This window comes from Leptodactylus fuscus, chromosome 1, assembly GCF_031893055.1.
Source record: "Leptodactylus fuscus isolate aLepFus1 chromosome 1, aLepFus1.hap2, whole genome shotgun sequence".
NCBI lineage: Eukaryota > Metazoa > Chordata > Amphibia > Anura > Leptodactylidae > Leptodactylus > Leptodactylus fuscus.
In genome coordinates, this window is record NC_134265.1 from 110635220 (window position 1) to 110659528 (window position 24309).

General features: G+C 43.6%; 3 protein-coding genes across 3 annotated transcripts; all 3 read left to right on the forward strand.

The window, feature by feature from the left end:
- Window positions 1-1787: 1787 nt before the first annotated feature.
- On the forward strand, window positions 1788-7572 carry LOC142202193 (glutathione S-transferase theta-1-like). The gene is made up of 5 exons (XM_075272305.1): window positions 1788-1902; window positions 3021-3108; window positions 4248-4398; window positions 5418-5594; window positions 7354-7572. The coding sequence occupies exons 1-5, from the start codon at window positions 1788-1790 to the stop codon at window positions 7570-7572; spliced, it is 750 nt and encodes a 249-aa protein (XP_075128406.1).
- A 455-nt stretch (window positions 7573-8027) lies between these two features.
- Window positions 8028-8473, forward strand: LOC142202313 (small ribosomal subunit protein eS12-like). Its single transcript, XM_075272416.1, has one exon. The coding sequence runs from the start codon at window positions 8081-8083 to the stop codon at window positions 8471-8473; it is 393 nt and encodes a 130-aa protein (XP_075128517.1). The 5' UTR covers window positions 8028-8080.
- Window positions 8474-10859: 2386 nt separating this feature from the next.
- Window positions 10860-23638, forward strand: LOC142193630 (glutathione S-transferase theta-1-like). Its single transcript, XM_075262623.1, has 5 exons — window positions 10860-11003; window positions 12936-13023; window positions 18591-18741; window positions 22008-22184; window positions 23298-23638. The coding sequence occupies exons 1-5, from the start codon at window positions 10889-10891 to the stop codon at window positions 23499-23501; spliced, it is 735 nt and encodes a 244-aa protein (XP_075118724.1). The 5' UTR covers window positions 10860-10888; the 3' UTR covers window positions 23502-23638.
- Window positions 23639-24309: the final 671 nt, after the last annotated feature.

Genomic DNA, 24309 nt, shown 5'->3' on the forward strand with positions numbered 1-24309 from the left:
GGCCATGTGCACTTTGCCCCTTTTTGGTCAAAAAGACACAAAAAAAAGCAATCGCCCCTTTCTAATATATTTTAACCTGACAGCTCTTTAATGCTGCCCATGGACTGGAGGGCATCTGATTTCTAGTGGTATATCATGTCACACAACGCCAAGGACATGACAAGGTCTAACTGCATGCAATTCTTCAGTAGAAAAAAGGGAACTCAACCTAAGGGTATGTTCACACATCAGTATGCCATCCGTCCGTCCGTTTGAATTCAGTTTAACACTTCAAAACGGACTGATGCACATACTGATTGTATACTGATGCTAGGTTCACACCTGCGTTCTGGTCTCCGTTCTGTGCTTTCCGTCTTCTGCATGCCAGAAGACGGAAACCACAGACCGGGTCCGGCCGTGAGCGGCGGTGAGCGTTTTATGCTCTCCGCCGCCAAACCGTTTTTTTTAATCCGGACACAGAGTACTGCATGTCCGACTCTGTGTCCGGATTATAAAACCCGGTTTCGCGGCAGAGAGTATAAAACGCTCACCGCCGCTCACGGCCGCACATCTTTCTCACCCATTCAAATGAATAGGTGAGAGAGACTCCTGCAGGTTTCCGTCTCCTGCCTCTGTTTTATGCAGGAAACGGAAACCTGCAGTACGGCAGAACACAGATGTGAACGAGCCCTGACACCTTTTTATGCTGATAGCAAACACTGTCTGTCCCCTAGAGGACAGATAAGGGGATTAAAAGTAGAAATTGTAAACAGAGTAGAGATAAGGAGATATAATAAATGTCCTTATGTCCTCCTTATCTCTACTCTGTTTACAATTGCTACTTTTAATCCCCTTATCTCTCCTCTAGGGGACAGACAGCGTTTGCTATCAGCATAAAAAGGTGTCAGTATACAATCAGTATGTGCATCATTCTGTTTTTAGTCTCAAACTGAATTCAAACGGAGGACTGATGGCATACTGATGTGTGAACACAGCAGTGGCGTAACTACCACCATAGCAGCGGTAGCAGCTGCCACAGGGCCCGGGACATTAGGGGCCCGGTGACAGCTGCTACCGCTGCTATCATTATTCTCGGACCAGATTTTTTATCCACAATTTGTCCTGGTATAGTGGTGACGTGACAGTATTTAGTCCTGTAGGGGCCACTAAGGGACATAATACTGTGTGCAGTGGCCACTATTGGGTATAATACTGTGTGCAGGGGCCACTATGGAACATAATAGAGCGCGCAGGAATGCGTAGGAGGGACTCGGTCGAGATCTCCGGTGTCGGGGGGGGGGGGGGGCCCATGTCAAAAGTTCGCCACGGGGCCCCGCCATTCCTAGTTACGCCACTGGAACACAGCATAAGATGCTATGATTGAAAGAAGCAACAGAGCTGCGTTGTATGAACACAGCCTCATAGTATTTCCAATTAATTAATTATGTTAATTTCTTCTAGGTGAGCTTGTCCTAGAGGACAGAATAACTCATTGGTGCTGCCAATAAAAAAAAGACATTATATAAGACTAAGAATACAATTTGTTTGATATGTTGTTAGGCAGAAAGTCCCACATTTTCTGTCATTTTGTGAAATATACTATGATATAATATAGTACTTATCAGCCATGAAATGCACGTCCCAGCAATGACAAGCTCATGTCATAAAACCTGCAGTATATATAGGTGTCAAGTGGTTTTGTGGGTGGGGCTCTGTTATCAGGGGTGTGGCTAGTCTAATAAAGTCAAGGATCCTTGTGTGGTTCATCTCACTTTCAGAGTCTACCAGATACTAAGAGGTTTTCAATCATGGCGGACCTAACACTTTACTTGGACTTGGTCTCCCAGCCCTGCCGCTCTGTTTATTTCTTTGCTATGGCTAACAATATCCCCTTCAAATTCCAGGAGATAGATCTTTTCAGAGGTCAGTCTAAAGTCATGTGACTGGTCAGATGTGCTTGGGGTAGTTTGTGAATGATGCAAATTTATTTTTTTGTTTGGCATGAAACTTTGATAAACTGGTAGTTGCTCCAGTGGTGGATTCTGCATATAGTCTAAACCGCTACTAGTAAGTGTGACGTAACCAAATGGCAAGGAATGTTTGCTAGTAAGGCTAACATTTATGTATGGTATGTGTATATATGTCTCAAAGGCCAAAAACCTTTAAATTTCCACAAATCTAGTGCTTTTACATTCTTGGTTACGCTACTATTTTTCTGATATGTTAGAGTGCATTCACATGGTACAGTTTAAAACTGCATCAGAAAAAACTGCATGCTGTGTTTGGTGCAGTTTGGTAACTTCCCATATGAAACATGTTTATTGCATGTGATACACCTTTTAAAATTAAGACTCTGCTCCAGATCTCTGATTTTTGTATTAGACATTGGAACTGCCTAGGGGAATTTATCGTCACATGTTTGGTTGCAAAGAAAAAATTATTTCAGCACTCGAAAAATGTAATTTAATCAAACATGACTTTTAATGGAAAAATATACAAAAAACACAAGAACCAAAAAAGAATAGAAAGACGCACTTACGACATGTAATGACAAGTGACGCAAGACACGACTGGTAGCTGGTTGCCTACGTGTTTCGGGGTCGAAGCCCCTTACTCATGGCTGTCAGGTGATCTGTGGCCAATCACTGGCTTTATAGGGTCACATGTTTGGTACCAGTGACGTCCGTACTAATAAGCTATCAATAATAATGTGACTGCTGATGCGATTGGCTGGCTGCAGTAGACATCAGAGATCCTTCATTTCCAGGCCAAGAATGTGTCAGTAAGGCATGAAATGGAGGACCCGGAATAGGTGAGTATGGCTTCTTTGGAGTACTCTGGCATGTTTTATCAGTATGGGTAGATCTGCTCTTCTTTCATCAGCACACACTGAGCTGTGTTGGCTGCTTGGGGGAAGGGTAGGTGCAAAAGTCAGGACAAATTCCCTTTTGAACAAGTGTAGTAAAATTTCCTTGTGGATTATTTCTAGTGATGTTCATGATTTCAGACTACTTATTACAGTATTTTGTTGCTTTCTTTAGGAGGCCATATGTCGGAGGATTTTTGTAGGTTGAATCTACTTCATAATGTACCTACTCTCAAGGATGGAGACTTCGTAATGACTGAGAGGTAAAGGAATATATTGTACTTTAAGGAGACATGTGCATATTGCCAGGATGTGATTGAACAGATAGATGACATCCATGCACTGCCCGTGCCTCCATAACCCCTTTTATTGAGACCAGTCTGCGACTTTTCAAGCAGACAGAAAAACCCGACATATAGGTTTTTGCTGTCCGCTTGAAAAGTCGGACATCTTTACAAGCGGACAGTGAAGGAAGGGCACGGAGTGCAAAAGAACGCACCCGATTGCCATTTAAATGAATGACAGGTGTCACAAACACAGCAAGTGTCCGCTCCTAATGTCCGTGCGAGATTTTGAACGGACACTAGGAGCGGACGCTACCTGTCGGACACTGACGGTAGTGTGAACGCCCCCTTAGACCAACAACTTGGGGAAGCCTGCAAAACATGCATTGAGGTGCAGAGGTCTCCAATTGGATGTGCACCATTTAGCTTATTCTGTTGTAATTGGCCTTATACCCCCAACTGTCATGTCTGAGGGTAATTTCTTGTTCCTTGCACTTTGGATCAGATTAGCTGGCTGGAACACTTCTGGACATCTTGTACTTTAGGCTTTATAATATTATTCTATGCTATGTATACTCTTGTTGAGTTTATCTCTAAAGAATTCTTTGTATAGTATCATAAGAATAGGGTGTATATTGCAGGTCATCAAAGAGTATTTACCTTTTCTATTGAGGACACTTGACATATAATTGGTGCACATCTGGTTTCCTATATGGGATTTTGTGTGTTGTACACTTTCATGGCTATTTTTGATGTAGACATTTTGGCATAGTTAGTAAATGGTGTAGAAAGGTTTCTATATAACTGTTTTGGCACTGGGCTCTATTTGGTTGGGTTAGACCAGGGGTACGGAACGTACGGCTCTCCAGCTGTTGCAAAACTACAACTCCCAGCATGCATACTGGCTCTGCTGTTCTGGGAACTCCCATGGAAGTGAATGGAGCATGCTGGGAGTTGTAGTTTCACAGCAGCTGGAGAGCCAAAGGTTCCCTACCCCTGGGTTAGACAAACTACTTGCTTGGACAAAACAGTTAAATGTATTTGTACACCTATACGTTAGTTAATGTATACCACTATTTCTAAGATCTTGTATTTCCTTACCATTCCTTCTTTGCCAGCACTGCAATCCTCCTTTATCTAGCTAACAAGTATAATACCCCTGAGCACTGGTACCCATCAGACCTCCAGAAACGTGCTCGTGTAAATGAATATCTTGCTTGGCAACATACAAATACCCATCCACGTGGTGCCAGACTGTTTTGGGTCAAGGTAAGCAAGTTTTTACTTAAAGCCGCACATTTAGGCATATGGATAAGAGGGGGAAATATAGCAGGTGGGCGTCTCCATGCAACAATCCGCCTCTCCTGCTGTACCGGTATGCAGAGGTGAGCTTGGACAAGCGGCTGTGGCAAACTGTAACTCAAACTGGTTAGCATATAGAGGGGTGGACGGCGAAAGATATCAGTGTGTTCCAGCAACTATAGTGGTTAGTGGTAACCGGAAACAGCAATAGCTGTTATACACTTGACGTGACTGACGGTATCAATCTGTGAGGGATCCTGACAGTTTCGCTTAGACCCCGTTCACATGGAATGGTGGATTTTAGTCCTGATTGTGATGTAGCAAGCCACGTCAGAATAGGGTCAAAATACGACTGTCACGGCTTCCGACAGTTGCGGCTTCCAAATGAATGGGCCTAGTCTGGAGGGTGCTGCTGCAAGCCGGACGCAGGGGCTGAATCAGCTGTGGAATCCGCCAGAAGAAAGGGCAGCACGCTTTTTTTTTTTTTTTTTCTGTGAGTGACATGCCGCTCACAGAAAAAAGTAAGCTGGCGGTCTACATAGACTGCTATTGTGAGGAGGCAAATTATGATGTGGATTCAGTGCTAAAATCTGCCCCTCTTGCCCTGTGTGAACGGGGCCTTACCGTCTACAGATCTTTTTGTTCTGGGATGTGAATTCTTGTTCATAGAAAAGATGACATTCCCTGAAAATAAGACTTGGGGCCCCTTCACTCCCCATAGAAATGAATGGGCTGCTTTTTTCCCTATTGCTTTCAATGTGATACGCACGTATGCCGGATCCCATAGAAGGCAATGGGATCTGTTTTAACGCTGCTGATACGGAACGTGTTACACCTTCAGAATCAGCGAGCGTATACTCCGTTTGGGGTCCTTAGTGTGTTTTTAGGAGTAAAAATTGACTGTCTTATTTTTAGGGCAACACGGTATGAGGTGTACATTATGTAAATTTATACTCCAAAGTATTTTTGTCTTTTTTGTGTTCTAGGCCATGACTCCATATCTCCTAGATCATGAAGCCACACCTGAGACATTACAATCTGCTCGTTCTGAGCTTGATGCTACTTTGACAACTCTACAAAATAAATTCCTCGAGGACAAACCTTTTTTGGTTGGAAATGAGATCTCCATTGCAGATTTAGTAGCTATTGCTGAGATTATGCAGGTGAGTAAATAATTTCTGGTTTTCTTTGAGAGTTGGTGTTGTCATCGTCACCACTGCCATGTATGGTGGAATTATAGTAAGGTGCTCTCCATACACCAGAAACTCAAATCTACTCCAACTAGGAGCTGGCATAAATTTCAGCTATACTTTATATCTTATGGCGTAACTAAGGTCTTGTGGACCCCAGTGCTAAAATTTTTTTTTTTTTTGGGCCCCACTCAGTATTATGTGCTGCGCAGTGGCCCCCCCACATGCAATTATGTGCTCCCAAGAGCACCCCCTTCCCTACAGACTCAGACCCCAGAGTATAAGAAGTAGAGTCCCAGGACAAGTGATTAAACCTAACACTTATAGGGAGCCTTCACATGGAGTTTACGCTCCGCTCATTCTGAACGTAAACTCGTTCAGAGTGAGCGGCGTTAAAACAGATCCCATTGATTTCTATGGGTGCCAGCATACGCGCGCTACCAGCGCCGCACCTCCCATGAGGCGACCTGAAGCGAGCGCTTCAGGCGGCGCTATGCCAGGGCCTCAGGGAGGGCGGCATTTTTGATTACCTAAGCCAGTCCAGGACAAGCTGTCCTGGACTGGCTTAGCACCGAGCGGTGGTTTGGGGAGGCCACTGGAGCAGCGCTGCTCCAGCAGCCTCCCCTCACGCTCAGGCAGAGAGCAGGTCTTCTCCGTGCCTGCTCTCTGCCTGCGAACAGTGCTAAGCCCCACTCCTTTGCTAAGCCACGCCCCTTCACACGGCCACAACCCTTCACTCTGCCCCCTCCTCCCAGGAGGGGGGGGCGGCTTTCTGTAGTTCGCCTCGGGCGGCGAAAGGGGTAGGTTCACCCCTGCGCGCTACCCATTGAAATCAATGGGAGGCTTTTTTACCTATGGCTTTCAATGTGATGCACGCATATCACATTGAAGGCAATAGGTGAAAAAGCCTCCCATTGACTTCAATTGGTAGCGCGCGTATGCCGGCACCCATAGAAATCAATGGGATCTGTTTTAACGTCGCTCATTTTTAATGTAAACTTGTTCAGAATGAGCGGAGTGAAGGCTCCCATACTCCTGGGAATTCTCAGTGACTGACGTCCTGCTCTCCAGACATCACTGTTGGGCCTGTGATTGGATGTCACGTGGAGTGTGATGACTTCATTATGCCAATGTGTCCCATGACTGCTGGGGCCTAATCGCAGGACCCAGCTGTGAAGTCTGACCTTATTCACCAGATGGAAGAGTGCTGGAGTGTGTTTAAAAAATAAATAAATAAAAAATAAAAATATATATTTTATTTTAAACCTTCCATGGACTGGTATCTAATGGAAAGGGCCCTAGCTAGGCCCCTTTTCACTAACAATAGGTATTGTGGTCGGAACAAAGCTTTCCCCAACCACTATCATGGTGGTCCGGCGCCTCTGCCATTTCCAGCTGACCACAGGCACTGGTTGCAGTCACACCCCCTGTTACTGTGAATGTTGTGCCACTGTTTACATCAGTTTCTCTCATAAATATTAATTCCTTCTTGCTCTTTAAGGCTGAGGCACACACTGCAACTATTTTTTTTTTTTTTTTTTTTCTCTGCCATGTTAACCTAGCCTGTTACTTCTAGCTTCTGCTCCTGGTTTTGCCCCCCCAAACAACCTACAACAAAAAAAAAGCTGTGTTTTTTGCAATGTGGTGCCTCAGCCTAAGTGACAGACTGATGGATTATGATTGAGTATTTATTTTATTTGGTTTTTCTATTAACCTATTTTGTTTTTTACAGCCAGTTGTTGTTGGAGTCGATGTCTTTGAGGATAAACCCATATTGTCGGCTTGGAAGCAAAGAGTAGAGGAGGCAATTGGAACAGATCTATTCAAAGAAGCACATGAGAAATTACTGCACCTCAAGGATACAAAAGACCAAGCAATCTCTCCAAAGCACAAGGAGCGACTTATAGCTAGACTAGAATATCACACTATTGGATTCAAGCAGATTTTATAAGAAATAAATGAGCCCAAAAAAATCAGTGGGGAGATGATGTTACCACATTGTGATAAATTGCCTAACGTTTATAATAAAAATGTATGGTCAAAGAGTTGTGTTATAGTGAGTGTGCTATATCAATTAGATGCATCTATGGCTTGGAACACTTGGGCAGATAGACTAATATTAATTTTCAAACCATGTAAACATAGATAAGACAGTCTTACGTTTCAGATTTATCACAGTCTAAGGGAGCCTTCACACAATGTAACTCCACGCTCATTCTGATCGTAAAAACACGTTCAGAATGAGCGCATAAAAAGCAGCTACCATTGACTTGAATGGGAGCCGGCATACATGTGCTCCCCGTTGAAATCAATGGAGGCTTTTTTCCCTATTGCTTTCAATGCATTACGCGCATAATACATCTTGATAACCTGACAGCGTGGGGAGCATTTTTAGAACAATCCTTAGTGCAGTGGAGCAGGTTGGCGGATTAACGCCGAACATCCATTAGACATCAAGGATGGCCGAGGAAGGCATTTCTGCTGGAGGTGTAATGGATATTAACACCGCTCTTCAAGAAGTGCTCAAGACCGCACTTATCCATGATGGCCTGGCCCGTGGCATTCGTGAAGCTGCCAAGGCTCTTGACAAACGTCAAGCTCACCTGTGCGTCCTGGCTTTCAACTGTGATGAACCAATGTATGTGAAGCTAGTTGAGGCTCTGTGTGCTGAGCATCAGATCAATCTCATCAAGGTTGATGACAGCAAGAAGCTTGGCAAATGGGTGGGTCTCTGTAAAATCGACAGGGAAGGCAAACACCGTAAGGTGGTTGTCAAGGACTATGGCAAGGAATCCCAGGCCAAGGATGTTATTGAAGAATACTTCAAGTGCAATACAATGGTTGATCTTTGATGTAATCAGCCGTGATTGATGTGTTTGATTGCAACCTTTTCACTGATGCAGCAGGTATGCATGGTTTATGGGTCTATTACAGGGGGCAGTGGTGTGCCACTTTTTTGGCCTAAAGTGTGACAGAAATTGGGCTTGATGTGAAATTTGACTCTCCTAGAATATTCCTGATCATAGTCAGTGTCAATATGGGGTGGGGCTTTGGGGGACAGGAAAGTCAGGTTTCATTATGTCAACATGTCTGTTTCAGCCATAAACAAGATCCAGCGCCCACCTCGAAATAAAAAAATAAATGAAAATTTGTAAAGTAAAAAAAAAAAAAAAAAAAAACAGTAAAGAATGTGTATCTTTATGGGGGGAGGGAGTGCCATATTAATTTTTCACTTCTAGCGGTAGAAAAGCTAGATTTGGACATGACAGTAATGTCTCTGCGTCGTGCCACTCCTCCAGGGGGTCATAACATCCAGTTCTATGACTCTTTAGAAAATGTGACAGTCTGTAATTTTATGATTGCAGAAAACCCAATGTAAAAGAATTAAGAGATCCATGGCCAGCATGAGTATTCGCACTATCTCTGACCCCTGAGTAGTCTGCTGTAGTTATGTAGTCAAACGGGAAAGCGTCTCAGGGCTCGTTCACATCTGCGCCCGGTCTCCATTCATGCAGGTTTCTGTTTCCTGCACAAAACTGAGCAGGAGACAGAAACCTGCAGGACTTTCATACCCATTCATTTGAATGGGTTTGAAAGATGTCCGGCTGTGAGCGTTTTATGCTTGCCGCCGCAAATTTTGTTTATTTTTTTTTAAATTGGACAGTCGGCCATGCAGTACTGTGTCCGGTTTAAAAAAAAAAAAATTTGCGGCGGAGAGCATAGAACGCTCACTGGCGCTCACGGCTGGACCTGGTCTGACAGGTTTCCATCTTCTGCATGCAGAAGACGGAAACCTGAAAACAGAGTCCAGGCGCTAGTGTGACCCCAGCGTCATATTCAGCATTTCTAGAAAGCAAAGCTATGACGTCCTGTAGACTAGGCAGAGGAGACTCCCCTCAGGCGAGGCTACATGGTGACTCTGGTTGCATGACCAAAAATTTCTGTCACCTTGCGACTCTCCTCAATGTAAGGCCTCATTCACATCTGCGTTCGGGTAATCCGCATAGGACTAGAGATGAGCGAACACTGTTTGGATCAGCCGATCCGAACAGCACGCTCCCACAGAAATGAATGGAAGCACCTGTGACACCTCCCGGCGGCTGGCAAAGTCAGTGTCACAGGTGCTTCCATTCATTTCTATGGGAGCGTGCTGTTCGGATCGGCTGATCCGAACAGTGTTCGCTCATCTCTATATAGGACCCCCCCCCCCCCCCAAATGGAATACCGAACGCATTGACAAGGCGGTGAGCAGTGAAAGCACACAGACCCCATAGACTATAAGGGTATGTTCACACAGAGTATTTTGCAGGCGGATTCTGATGCAGAACCCGCCTGCAAAAAAGTCTCCCATTCATTTGCTTTTGGGTTTTTTTTGTGCTTCTTTTTTCCTGCTAGTAGCAAAAAGAAACGCCCAATCTTCCCGCAGATTCTGCGGCGTCCGCAGCTGGAGACTCACTCCTGATTAGGTCCTTTCATTCGGGCCTAATCAGGAGCAGGGTGCCGTGATGAAATGTCGACGCACTGCATCAGCATCCCATTGCGGCTAGCTGCGCGTATAAATTACACAGAAGAAAAGGTTTCTTCTATGTGAACTTATCCTAATGGAGTCTGTGTGTTTTCTGCACGGTGTACGCACAAGTCATGCGGCGAGGAAAGTACTTCATGAACTACTTTCCTCTCCGTATGACTCGTGTGGAAAACACATGGACCCCATTCTAGTCTATGGTGTCCGTGTGCTTTCAGAAGCTCACCACTTGTCAATGTGTTCGGTATTTCGTTTGGAGGGTCCCCATGTGGACTCCCAAGAAGAATACTGAACACAGATGTGAACCAGGCCTAAGTGGATGAAACTGTACACCAAAGAAGCTGCGACTGTGATTTTAGATAAACAGTGGTTGATCCTTTTGTGACTTGAAGTCGTAACACCCTTGAGGTTCACAATGTGACTCCATTCACTTACATTGGTGACGGATGACTTGGCAATATTTGGTTGTCACTGTGTAGCCCCAGTATGAGATGGAATTATTAGTGTTTATTGTATAAGGAATTGATGACTTATGTACAGGAACCTTCTTCACAATCCAGACACAAGTGTCAGTATAATATAGGTCAAGAAATCTGCAGTGTAATGAGCCAAACGTGAGAGCCATGAAGTGTGGGTGGGCGGGGCTGTGGTGTCAGGGGCGGGGCTACAGTCAGTAATACAGAGTCCCTGCGCTGGAGCCTCTCAGTGTCAGTGTGTACTGAGTACAGAGCGGGTGACAGCCATGTGCGAGCTAATACTTTACCTGGACCTGCTCTCCCAGCCCTGCCGCTCTGTGTACATCTTCGCCAAGGCTAACAACATCCCCTTCCAGCACGAGGAGGTCTTACTTTTCAAAGGTCAGTGCGGGTCTTGCTGTCTGTCCTGGGTAGTTCTTGTACTATGGAGGAATCGGTGGACTGGGAAGAAACGTGCAGGAACTTCTAGCGGCAGCAGAGATGGGGTTGGCATATAGTGTGAATAGCGCCTAGTATGTGCCGGGACACTCCCAAGGCAAGGTCGCTGTACCTGATATGGGGGGGGTTAGGGGCATGTTCACACCTACCAATCTACATGTGGCGATAGGGCTTCATCAATAGCTAATCCCATGCACTAGAGAATAATCTGGACGACTCCTGTACTGTGTAGGGTGGGGACATCTTCATATGAGTAGTATAACTCCAATAGATCTATAAAACAAGCCCTGTTCACACAAGGAGTTTAAAACTAGGCAGATTCTCAAAATCTGCTTTGAGTTCTGCCATAAACCATTCACTTCAATCTATCTCTCCCTCCATATAAATGTACTCTGATAGGATCTCTAGATGTCCACAACCCCTAGTAATGCAGGGTGTGGCATATTGGGCTGTAACATATGTATATGGCTAGTTGTATGTAGTTCACACAAGTGCCTGGAATTTCTGTGATACTCTGAATGCTCCTTTATGTTATCGCTTTTAGAAAACTTCCCCCTTCAATCCCTCCCTGCAATCACCGCTGAGTCTTTTGTAGTTCCTGAACCGGTTAGTTCAGCTTAAGAATCTTAAGCTTTTACTGCTGATACACAGGGAGCGAAGATCACAATTTTATCATAGTATCGATGTGTGCGCACATATTTCACAAAATATCTGCTCCATTCAGTTGAACAGCTTTGCACATTTTTCTACTGCCATTCAACTGATTAATGGAAGTCAACAGATAATGGCCTTTGTTTCTTTTTAAGAGAAAAAAATAAATAAAACGCACCCTTTGCCTGCTCCTGCCTGACACCATCCTCCTGCTAGCTGTAAAAGGAACCCATTTTTTCAGCACTGAAATTCCACACCAGATTCCTCACCATTTTCCTCCATGTGAACCCTAAAGAACCTAAATAGCACATCAGGCACCAAAACAAACAGCATTGATTGTTCGGGAATGGTAGAGGCTAGAGAAATTGGTGATGGAATGAGTGGAGCAGCAGTTATTAATTGGTGTAAATAACTGGTCTTTTTGGTGGTGATGAAAGGTCGTGTTTAAAGGGCTTGCCCAGTTTGTGTGTTTCTGACCTATCAGGACTGACTCCTGCTGATCATGGAGCATGTGAACGCTTTGACCTCATCAGTTGGTGGGTGATGTAAATGGTGATCTTCTGACAGCGTGGCCCACTTGATGTACAAACTGTATCAGTGGAGCACCTTCCCTTATACTCTCTTAGGGTGCATTCACACTGAGTAAACGCTAGCTTATTCTGAACGTAAAACACGTTCAGAATAAGCGGCGTCTAAAGCAGCTCCATTCATTTCTATGGGAGCGGGGATACGAGCGCTCCCCATAGAAATGAATGGGCTGCTTCTTTCACTCCGTGCAGTCCCATTGAAGTGAATGGGGAGTGCCGGCGTGTACGCTCCGGCATGAGCAGAGCTTGCCGTATACGCCGGCACTCCCCATTCACTTCAATGGGACTGCACGGAGTGAAAGAAGCAGCCCATTCATTTCTATGGGGAGCGCTCGTATGCCGGCTCCCATAGAGATGAATGGAGCTGCTTTAGACGCCGCTTATTCTGAACGTGTTTTACGTTCAGAATAAGCTAGCGTTTACTCAGTGTGAATTCACCCTTAAAGCCGCTGCTTCATTCTATACAGCTAGTGAGCAACATAACTCCTGGCCAGCTGGGGGAGAGTATCTCAACAATGATACTGCATGGCAGCACCCATTATGTCCACATTAAGATGCAAATATCTACTAAAATCTTGGGTATGGTATGTTTCTGGTGATGCTATATACAATTACAATATGTGGCTGCTCTCTTTAGGTGATCAGTTGGCTGAAGACTTTGGTAAGGTGAATGTACTTCGTAAGGTGCCAGCTCTTAAGGATGGAGACTTCACAATGGCTGAAAGGTGAAGAATTTATATCCCTTTTACTTGAGTCTAAACCTAAATTGAACCATGGTTATTGTTTCTCCCATTGAAGTACATATTCAGTATGTAATGGGGCCATAGAATTAGGTAAAGGGTTTCCTGATATAAAAGTATTGTACATGAAAAATAATCCTTGTATTGTGCTCTCTACAACGCCAGTCCTTACTCACAAAAGCTTGGATTAACTTCCTATTTCATTGTCACTTATGAATTTTTTTTTTTTTTTTATGTCACATAATCCTGGTGTATTTTGAATTCATCATCCTACTACACCAGGTTTCTTGTGTTGGTCACAGATTTTTGGGCAAACTGACTGTTTTGCACACAAGCTGCAACTTTATTTTTTACATAGATATACAATGAGCGTTCAGTCTTGCCTGAAAAAGGACCATGCGATAAGCCTGCCTGAAGGGTTACACCTTTAATAAGCCGAAGCGGGATTCCTAGGTTTTAAAATATAAGGGTGTTGTTCTGACTTCTTAATTTTGTTGGGAGAATGGTCCGTCCCTAACAGGATATTGCAGCCACACCACTATTGTCAAGGCTGCTTTCTACCAGTGGAAGTTATTTAACTTCTGTCAACACCTGCTCCTATTTTCCAAAGTGGGTAAGGCTAAACCAGGACATGAACAAACTTCCCTTTAATTTAGAAACTACACCTTATATATTTTACACACTGATGCATTGTGAATTCCACAACAATTCTGCATGATTATACATGGAGCTTTTACAACATAATTACAGGTTTCTCAATGGATTTGGCAAACTTGTAACTGCACAGATACAATGTATTTATGGCGACTACTGAAATGTATTTATCAAGGTTGTATGTAAATTGTGGATAGGGCAAACTCTTGGAATGTGTCTGTCCATGTATAAGGGTAGACTATGGCCCAGTTGGATACATGTAGGATTTTGCTGTCCGCTTGAAAAATCGGACATCTTTGTAAACGGACACACGGACATTAAAGGACACTTCATAATATCCCATTTAAAATAATGGAAATTGTAAACGGATACAGCTAGTGTCCGATGCTAAAATCTTGCACGGACATTAGCTACAGACACTAGCTGTCGGACACCTACGCTAGTGTGAACCCAGCCTTAAAAGTCTAGTTTATCTGTAAAGGTGGCACTTTCCCAACTTCCTGCATCACCTCAGGGTTGTGAGTGATAAGGTGTCAGAGCAGGTTGTCAGTAACTGCAGAGAGGTGCAGGGAAAATGCTGTCCTCTCAAATGTAGGGGGGCCATATCTGAGGACCCCCATTTCGAATGGCACATGGTAGGTTTTAAGTGGCTATGGTAAAATGTTGCAGAAAGTTGTTTGCCAGTGGTGTCTCCCAAGTTTGAATCGGCCGTAGACCTTTGTTTTTTGCGGCAGCATCTTGCTGCTGAATCTCTATTTAAATTTGTGTGGGCCCTGCCTCATCTCCCTGTGTACAAACTGCACATCAGCCTTCTAAATCTATATGTTTTGTTGTGGTCTGGACATTGCTTGCTATGGGCAGAGTTGTAGTTATTGAAGTTGTGTGCTCTCTCTTCCAGCCCCTGCCTAGCAGTTCCCCAGTCATGATGCAGCATGGTGTGCATGCAGAACATTACCCCTAGTGTCAGGATTTGTGATCATATGGCATATCCTCATAAACACGAGTTATAATAGTGTTAGGGAAAATATCATCAGTACCACTTCAGTACCAGGCCAATTTGTGGTCCAGGACCAGACACTTTTTTTTTTTTTTTTTGTATGTGCGGTTTTGAGGGCTGTAACATTTTTCTCATGTCTCATTCAACTAATTTTTACCTCTTTTTTTCGGGGACACATAGGGCTTTATTTTTGTTTTTATTTTCGAATATGTTTTAAAAAAATTTTTTACATCTGGGAAAATATAAACCTAATAGGAGGGAAATTGTCTGGTTTTCACTTTTTTTTTTTTTTTTTTTTTTTTTTTTTTTTTTTTAATTTAATAACACAAAGTGCTACTGAAAAACTTTATAAAATAGTTTTTCCCCTCCGTTACGGTAATTTTTATTTTGTATGGTGATATTGGGGGTGGGGCTATAACCTTTAATAACAGTGTATTTTATTTTCCTTTTTTTAACTTATTTATTTTTTTTCCAGATTGAGTCCCCATAAGTTAGAGACCTTTGGGGACATCTGATCATTTTTTTTTTTTTTTTTTTTTTTGTTAGGGAGGCTGATTTCCCCTATAACTGAGGCTGCTACATTAAGCCTCAGTTGCAGCAGGAATCCAGCTTCTTGCACATTGTTCTTTACACTTACAGAGCTGATCTGGGTCTTGTAAGACACTGAGCCCGGCGGATCATGTGACCGCCGGGTCAGAAGGCAGCCGCATCATGGTGGCGCCCATAGCTGTGTATACAGTGCTCATTGAGCAGTCGAGAAGGCAGGGAAGGGAATAAACCTTCCCTGTCATCTCTCTGGGAGCTCTGGCTGAAGTTACAGCCGACTCCCAACTTCAGCAGCTGCACGATCTCCATGCAGTTGCTGTGTTCTGATTGGACCTACCGGTACGTCCTGTCAGAACTAGGCAACCACTTCCCGGACATTTATAGTCTATGGGCGGTCCGGAAGTGGTTAAAGAGGACCTCTCATGTCCTCATCAACATGCGGCATTATATACTTCTAGAAAGCAGACATTGTGGTGAATTCAGCACACTGTCAACTTTCCTGGTAATGTGCTCTGGTGCTGGAGATATCTGTGCCTTTAGTTTTGGCACCACTATCTTCCCACTGTTAGAAGGGTTGGCCTAACATCCTAGTGTCATTGCTGCGCTGTGAGGAACAGCCTACCCCGACTGTACTCTAACATAGCCTTGTATTGTCAGAGGGGGTGTTCTTTGTTGCACAGCAATGACGCTGAGCAACAAAGAACAAAATAATCCTACATGCAGGATTTTTCTGTTCGCTTGAAAAAAATGGACATGGTTGTAAACGGACACTTAAGGGCACAAGATAAAATCCCATGGAAATTGTAAACGGACACAGCTAGTGTCTGATGCTAAAATCTTGAACGGACATTAGCTACAGACACTAGCTGTCGGACACCTACAGTAGCGTGAACACAGCCTTCGACTAAAGTTGGGTGGAAAGGGGGTGGGGGTGTTTCTCACAGACCAGCAATGACGCTATGCTGTTAGGCCCACCCTTCTGACAGTGGAGATGTGTGCCAAAACTAACTGCACGGATCTCCAGCATCAGAGCACATACCAGGAAAGTATGTGCTGAATTCATCAAAGTCTGATTTCTAATGGTATATAATACTGCACTTTGAGAACATGAAATTGATAACAGAAAATGTTATTCCGGACTGCCTTAGTGTGTGTGTGTGTCTGTGTTTTTTTTTTTTTTTTTGTTTTTTTTTTTAAATATAAGAACCTGTGATGCCTGGTACATTTCAGGTTCCTTAGGGTGCATTCACACAGAGGAAAATGGCGCTGAATTTGGTGTGGAATCCGCATCAGATTCAGTGCTGAAAAAAAAAAAGCCACCCATTGAAGTCAATTAGAGGCTTTTTTTATTTTCAACGCTGAATCTAACATGGATTCCACACCAAATTCAGCGCCATTTTCCTCCGTGTGAATGCACCCTTAAAGGGGTTGGCCACTTTCAGACCAATATTGACAAACAAATGTACAATAGAAAGATATACAATTTTCCAATATACTTTCTGTATCAATTCCTCACGGTTTTCTAGATCTCTGCTTGCTGTCATTCATTCTGTTACTTCTAGTGGATAAAACTCTGATCATGGTCATGTGATTTACAGTCCTTGGTTATGTGATGAGCACACAGGTGCACAGCTGATTACCAGGCAGATGTCTGATTATTGTGCTGTGACTATAACGATAATCACTGAGAAATCCTAGGAGGACTCTGATGCGCTAGTATAAAACTTAACTTTTAATAAGATAAATAATTAAAAATGTAGTTCAGAACAAAGAGTGGTCAATCTTTTTTTTTGTCACACTCAAGACCAACACGATTGCCGTAGCAGATCAAATGCCTATGGACTTTGGCATACCACTCCCACTCACTGCACTCGCAGCAACTGAGGGGAATGAATTCAATCACAGGGAGAGGGGTATTGACCAATAGTCATCTGTGTATAAAGCTAGATATGTACTCTAAAATTGGTACAGACCTCTGGCCCTTCCTCCCTGTAAATACCATGTCATAGCTAATCCAGTGGGAGTGTGATCAAATAGCATGGGATTCCAAATAAATGATACAGCCTTCAACACAGTACTTGCACCTGAGGATACTGGCCTAATGCCACACCAACAGGACTCATGCCAGATGAAAGCTGAATTTGGATCCACTAGACTCCCCACAGAGAAGCTATATATGACATGTAGCTAAATAGCCCTGCCACCATTAGAATGCCCAACGCGTTTCCACTATTCAAAGTATCATCAGGGGCTGTCTCAGGGTATTTTCTGCAACAGTTAATGCCATTGCTGGGAAATAAATTGTGTAGCGTGACCGCTCTGATGTCGGCGGTCCGCCGACATCAGAGCGGTCACGCTGCGGTGCAAGTACTGTGTTGAAGGCTGTATCATTTATTTGGAATCCCATGCTATTTGATCACACTCCCACTGGATTAGCTATGACATGGTATTTACAGGGAGGAAGGGCCAGAGGTCTGTACCAATTTTAGAGTACATATCTAGCTTTATACACAGATGACTATTGGTCAATACCCCTCTCCCTGTGATTGAATTAATTCCCCTCAGTTGCTGCGAGTGCAGTGAGTGGGAGTGGTATGCCAAAGTCCATAGGCATTTGATCTGCTACGGCAATCGTGTTGGTCTTGAGTGTGACAAAAAAAGATTGACCACTCTTTGTTCTGAACTACATTTTTAATTATTTATCTTATTAAAAGTTAAGTTTTATACTAGCGCATCAGAGTCCTCCTAGGATTTCTCAGTGATTATAGTTTTGATAGGTGGGCACAATATTTTTTGAATTCAGTGAGTGACTATAACGAGCGGCACCTGTGTACTCATCACATGACCATGGACCGGAAATCACATGACCATGGTCAGACTTTTATCCACTAGAAGTAACAGAATGAATGACAGCAAGCAGAGATCTATAAAACCGTGAGGAATTGATACAGAAAGTATATTGGAAAATTGTCTATCTTTTTATTGTACATTTGTTTGTCAATATTGGTCTGAAAGTGGCCAACCCCTTTAACTGATGGGGGCACCAATTCCCTCCCATTCATTCTTACAGGAGCAAGGTATTCGAAACTAGAGTTTCGAATAGTATTTGCTCATCTCTAGTGTTAAAGTAAGGTCACATTCAGAGAGCCAATTTCTTTGTTTTATTTTCTGGCTTCTGGAAGTGCCACAGAAGACAAACTAATGCAAAACAAAGGAGCTTGGTGAGTAGTAAGAAGAAATATGAACATGGATAGTGCTCAGTTGTTCAGTTATTTACATAGGCTTTTAACCTATAAAACTGCAATCTTTAAAAAAAAAAATAAAAAAAAATGTTTCTTTACTTTTTCTTCACCAGCGCTGCAATGCTCCTTTATTTAGCGCGTAAGTATAACACTCCAGATCACTGGTACCCATCAGACATTCAGAAGCGTGCTCGTGTTGACGAATATCTAGCTTGGCAGCATACAAATACCCGTCCACTTGGTTCCAAACTGTTTTGGGTCAAGGTAAGCAGGTCTCTATCTTGTACTCCATCCAGGATAACTGTTAGTGGTAATACAGATAATAGCAAGTATAGAAGATGTGTAGCCCCCTGCAACAATCTAAATGAAGCTTCCATCCTTTTATATCCCACCTGTACATCCAGGGAAGGTGCTTGTTCAGCTACTTCTTGAGAGCAAGAAAAGGACATTGTTAAAATTAGTTCTGTTTTGCTCTCTTGGTGTTACTATCAATGTGTTCCTAAAGAAAACTATCCTTAAAGTGAAGGGTCGTCTTGTGGGGGAGTAGGAATTCTCCCCAAACTTCTTTGAACTCGTTCTATTGAGAATTGTACAGCGGACACATTAAAATGACAGTGTCTTGAAGCACAGTGTACATAAGGCCCAAACCCCTAAGAAAAGTGGAAAACCACCCATTTCTACACTTCCATCACCTTATTAGTCCATATGAAAGTGATGCCATAAACATGGTAAGGCTACAAAACAGGCATAGAGGTGAGAGGACTGAGTGAAGAGCATCATAAAGTCTGTCATATGGAAGACAAATGATTGAAAGCGTTTTATCCAACCCCAAATACCTTATTCACTTGTCATTACAGGCCTGTACTTCTCTATTGTCCTATGTAATGCTGCTTATGAGAAGGCAGGTTATGGCGCGTATTCTCCTATGCTGAGTGTCTCATGGGTGGATATAAGATGCTGTGAGCTCTGCCAAGGACTCATAAGTGAAGTGCATCCTCCATGTACAGAAAATAAAATCTAAACTGGTACAAGTAATAAACCTTTGCCTTTTTTCTAACCCATTTTCCGCTTAAAGGGATCCTATCAGTCAGACACAAATTTTTTTTTTTTTTTTTTTTTTTTTTTTTGTAGGTACCACGTCGGAATAGCCTTAACAAAGGCTATTCGTCTCCTACCTTTCATCTTCTCCGCGCCGCCGTTTGCCTACAATCCCGTATTTTCTTGGTATGCAAATTAGCTCTCTTGCAGCACTGGGGGCATCCCCAATTCTGCAAGAGAACACTCTCCAGCACCGCCTCCATCTTCTCTTCGTCAGCAGCGTCTTCTTCATCCTCTTCTTCCAGCGGTGGCTTGTAACTTTTAGGCCTCGGGCAGAGCGGACTGCATATGTCCACAGGCCACGAGAAAATGGCCGCTTACAATACTGTGCAAGTGGACATTTTCTCATGGCCTGTGGGCATGCACAGTCTGCTCTGCCCAAGGCTCGAGGCCTAGAAGTTACAAGCCATCACCGGAAGAAGAGGCTGAAGATGACGCTGCTGAAGAGGAGGCGGCGCTGGAGAGAGTCCTCTCGCAGTATTGGGGATGCCCCCAGTGCTGTCTGAGCGCTGGGGCCCGCCCACAGTGCTGCAAAGAACTCATTTACATACCGACAAGATCCGGGATTGTAGGCGAACGGCGGCGTGGAGAAGACGATAAATGGTAAGAGACTAGTAGCTTTTCTTAAGGCTATTCTGACGTGATGCCTACAAAAAAATTGTCTGATAGAATCCCTTTAAGAGAAAAGTGAGTGGGGTATGACAGAAATACTTTCAGTTGACACTTACTGACATGAGCCAGAAAAATTTCATTAGTTATACCTGAAATCCACAAAGGTCCCTGACTGTCATAGATTTCTTTTCTGGTGCACAGGGCCTCCCATGGTGCCTTAGAATTAAGCTGCACTTTAGCCTCTTAAGTGGAACATATTCACTGGTATTGGGGAACACAAACTTTGGGGTCTCCATTGCCAGCTCCTACAAGTCTGTTCAGTCCTCCTACATCTGCCTAAGGACCTTTTGAAGCCAACTGACAGACAATTTCCATCCTTTGTCCAGGACTCCAGTGAGCCCAGGGGCTCCAGTAGGAGAACACCACACTACTTGGAGAACCTTTCATGTCCTCACAATGTGCTGTATTATATACCCCTAGAAAGCCAGCAGTGTTCTAAATTCAGCGCACGGTCGTTTTTCCCACTATGCACCCTGGTGTTGGAGATATTGCTGCTGTTAATTTTGGCACCGACATCTACCCACGGTCAAAGGGTGGGCCTTATTGCATCAATGAGGACTTGAAAGGTCCTCTTTAATGTAAGACATAATTGAGTGATGGCAAATCTATTCATAGTGCAGGAGGATATAATTTGGGGATGTAAAATATTGATATTAGAGGTGTGTGTAATACCATATTTTTCGGACTATAAGACGCACCTAGGTTTTAGAGGAGGAAAATGGGGGGAAAAAATTTTGAGGTAAAATATTTAATATATGGGAGTTGTAGTTTTGCAACAGCTGCAAGGCCACATTGACAGGTGACCCTGCAGCTGTACGGGGACGCATAGAGTTTTTTTTTTTTTTTTTTTTTTTTTTGCGGGGCCAGATGTACTTTTTAGTTATACCATTTTGGGGAATATCTATTGCTTAGATCACCTTGTATTGAAAAAAAAAAAGCCGGTGGCTTATGACATATGATTTTCTACTTTTATATATATATTCTAGGGACAGGAGGTGATTTAGAACTTTTATTTATTTCATATTTTATATATTTTTAAAGCTTTTTTTTTTTTTTTTTTTTTTTACTATTTTATTCTCCCCCGGGGGCTTGAACCTGCGGTCAGTTGATTGCAAGTCCCATAGACGGCAATACAACTGTATTGCTGTCTATGGGACATTCTGTCTATTAGTATTACGGCTGGTCATAGACCCAGCCGCAATACTAATATAGCAGTGACAGGCCTGGGAGCCTCAGTAGGCTCCCGGCTGTCACCCGAACAGGTCGGCTCCTGCGATATCGCCGCGCAGGAGCCGGCCTGCAACTTCACAGGTACGGGGCCGGTGGGGACCGGCCCCGGGGGAGAAGGGGCCACCGATACTGACCCGGCATCCGCTGTACTAGAGAGGTGGATGCCGGCAAGGGATAGACGCTGGCACTGGTGCCGGGGCCTGAGACATCGCTATGCTCCTCTGCCCTGCATGAAGCCAGCGGCGGGGGGACGGAGGAGCGGAATAGCATCACTCCTCCCGCTGCTGTCTTCATGCAGGGCAGAGGAGCGTAGCGATGTCTCAGGCCCCGGCGTCTATCCCTTGCCGGCATCCGCCTCTCTATTACGGCGGGTGCCAGGCGCCACATTCGGACTATAGGACGCACCCTTCTTTTCCCCCAAAATTTGGGGGGGGGGGGGAGTGCGTCTTATAGTCCGAAAAATACGGTATATAACCAAAAGAATATATACATTTAAAAAAAATTATATATAACTTCTTTTTTTTTTAAAGGCCATGACTCCATATATTCTTGGTCATGAAGCTGCACCTGAGATACTAAATCCTCCTCTTTTAGAGTTTAGTGAGACTTTGACAGCCTTACAAGAGAAATTCTTGCAGGACAAACCATTCTTGGCTGGAGATGAGATCTCCATTGCAGATGTGGTAGCACTTGTAGAAATTATGCAGGTGAGTAAACCTAACTTGTGGTGGTTTCTTTGATGGATCTCTTGTGCTTGGCGTGTCTCTAACTTTGTTTTCTGTACATGCTTGTGAGCGATCATGTTCTCTGAGCTGCTGAGTTATGAGATGAGTTTGGTCCACCTGGACCATAGACAAATAGTCTGGAAATGTTCATTAAAGTGTAACCCCTCGTTCACATCTGCATTTGGTAATCTGTTCGGGGAGTCTGCATGGGGACCCCCCCCCAAACGGAATGCCAAACGCAATTGCAAGCACTGTGCAGTAAAAGAACACAGATCCCCATAGACTATAATGGGGTCCGTGTGCTTGCCGTGCGCTGCAGACAGGAAAGTAGACTGTGAAGTACTTTCCTGTCCACATATTCTGTGCGGAGATCTGGCGGCAAGCACACGGACCCCATTATAGTCTATGGGGTCCATGTTGTTTTACTGCACAGCACTTGCAATTGCATTTGGTATTCCGTTCGGGGGGAGTCCTCATGCGGACTCCGCCAACAGATTAACAAATGCAGATGTGAACAAGGGGTGAGGGGAGCAGATAAGCTGTTGCAGGCTTGTGCAAATGGTGGTATAATACAGTATATAACAGCTCTATATACAGTATAGTTAATGCCTGCTATTGTTTTTCTACTCGTGACGGTTGCATAGAAATCTTAGTGGTGTATTTGGATTGAGAAATAGTCCACATGTCACACTGACTAACACAAGCTCCTGTGACCTTAAAACATCATAGTGACTTGTGCTGTAAGCTTCAGAATTGCCACAGATCCACCATGTCATTACACAACAGTGTAGCTGCGCTAGTTCTATTATATTATTAAAACATCTTTAAAATGTGTAATATTAAAACTTGATTGAAAAAGGGTTTTTCTATTAGTAGACGTTCCATTCTTTTGCTGATTTCTTTTAATAGGTGACAGTGGTAATTTTTTTTTTTTTTTTTTTAATATGAAATTTGACTTATTGTGGGAATACCTATCTAATCTATCAACTGCCAGTCTACAGCATGGTTCATCACCTTTTTGTCGTTTTTTTTTTTTTTTTTTTTCCTCAAACCCCCCCCCCTCCCCCACACATCCTACCCCATTCTTTCTGTTAGCCCATTGCCGCTGGAGTGGATGTCTTCGAAGACAAACCCAAGTTGTCAGCCTGGAAGCAAAGAGTGGAGGAAGCCATTGGAGCAGATCTCTTCAAAGAGGCACATGAGAAAATACTCAATATAAAGGAGATGCAAAATCAACCAGTCCCTCCACAGCTCAAGGAGCGTCTTAAAGCCAGACTAGAAGCTTTCAGCCGCAAATGAAGCTATTCCAAAGATTGCAGAGTAATCTTTAGCACTTGTAAAATTGCTGAATCTGTAACAAATCGACAATAATCCAGGGAAAATCTCTACATACTGATATGCTGTGTAAGTGACCAGCATTTTATAATAAAAATGGATGTCAGGAGTGCTGTCTCAGTGTCTGCTATACAAGTTATGTGCCTCTACATATACTGCAGTTGCAACACGCTGGGACATTCAGTAAACTGATCCATAGATGAGCACCTCTTCAGTGAGCAAAGGAATACGGTGTTCTCTTCAGTACTATGGAGGGTTTGAGGGTTGTTCTGTCAGGCTGTGCTAGTCTATGCAGTCACTTCAAGTAGAGATGTATTGTCTATTGTGAGTGTTCTATTGGGGAAAGAGGGCACCAGAACCACTGGGGGCACTTCCCTTTCTTTGCCCTTTAAAAAACAAACAAAAAAAAAAAAAAACAGACTTTCTAAACAGGAAATCTTCCTACATCAGTTCCACTTTTTCCACGAATACGTGCAATTGAATTAAAAGCCGTCTTTCATGTCCTCAAATGCTAGCTGTGTATTACACTGCTGGAAAGCAGACGGTACACTGAATTCTGCACACTGAGTTTTTTTTTCACTTTCTGCCCCAGTTAGAAATGGGAGCACCATTAGTTTTGTGAAGGATGCCAGCTTGTCAGTCATCTTACATGGTGATACCCGCCCTGATATGCTCCTATTTAGATTATAAATAGCTTAAATAAATAGAGGCTGAGACTCAAATTCATTATTTGTGTCAGTTCACACGTGAAAACCGCCTAGCTTATTTGTGC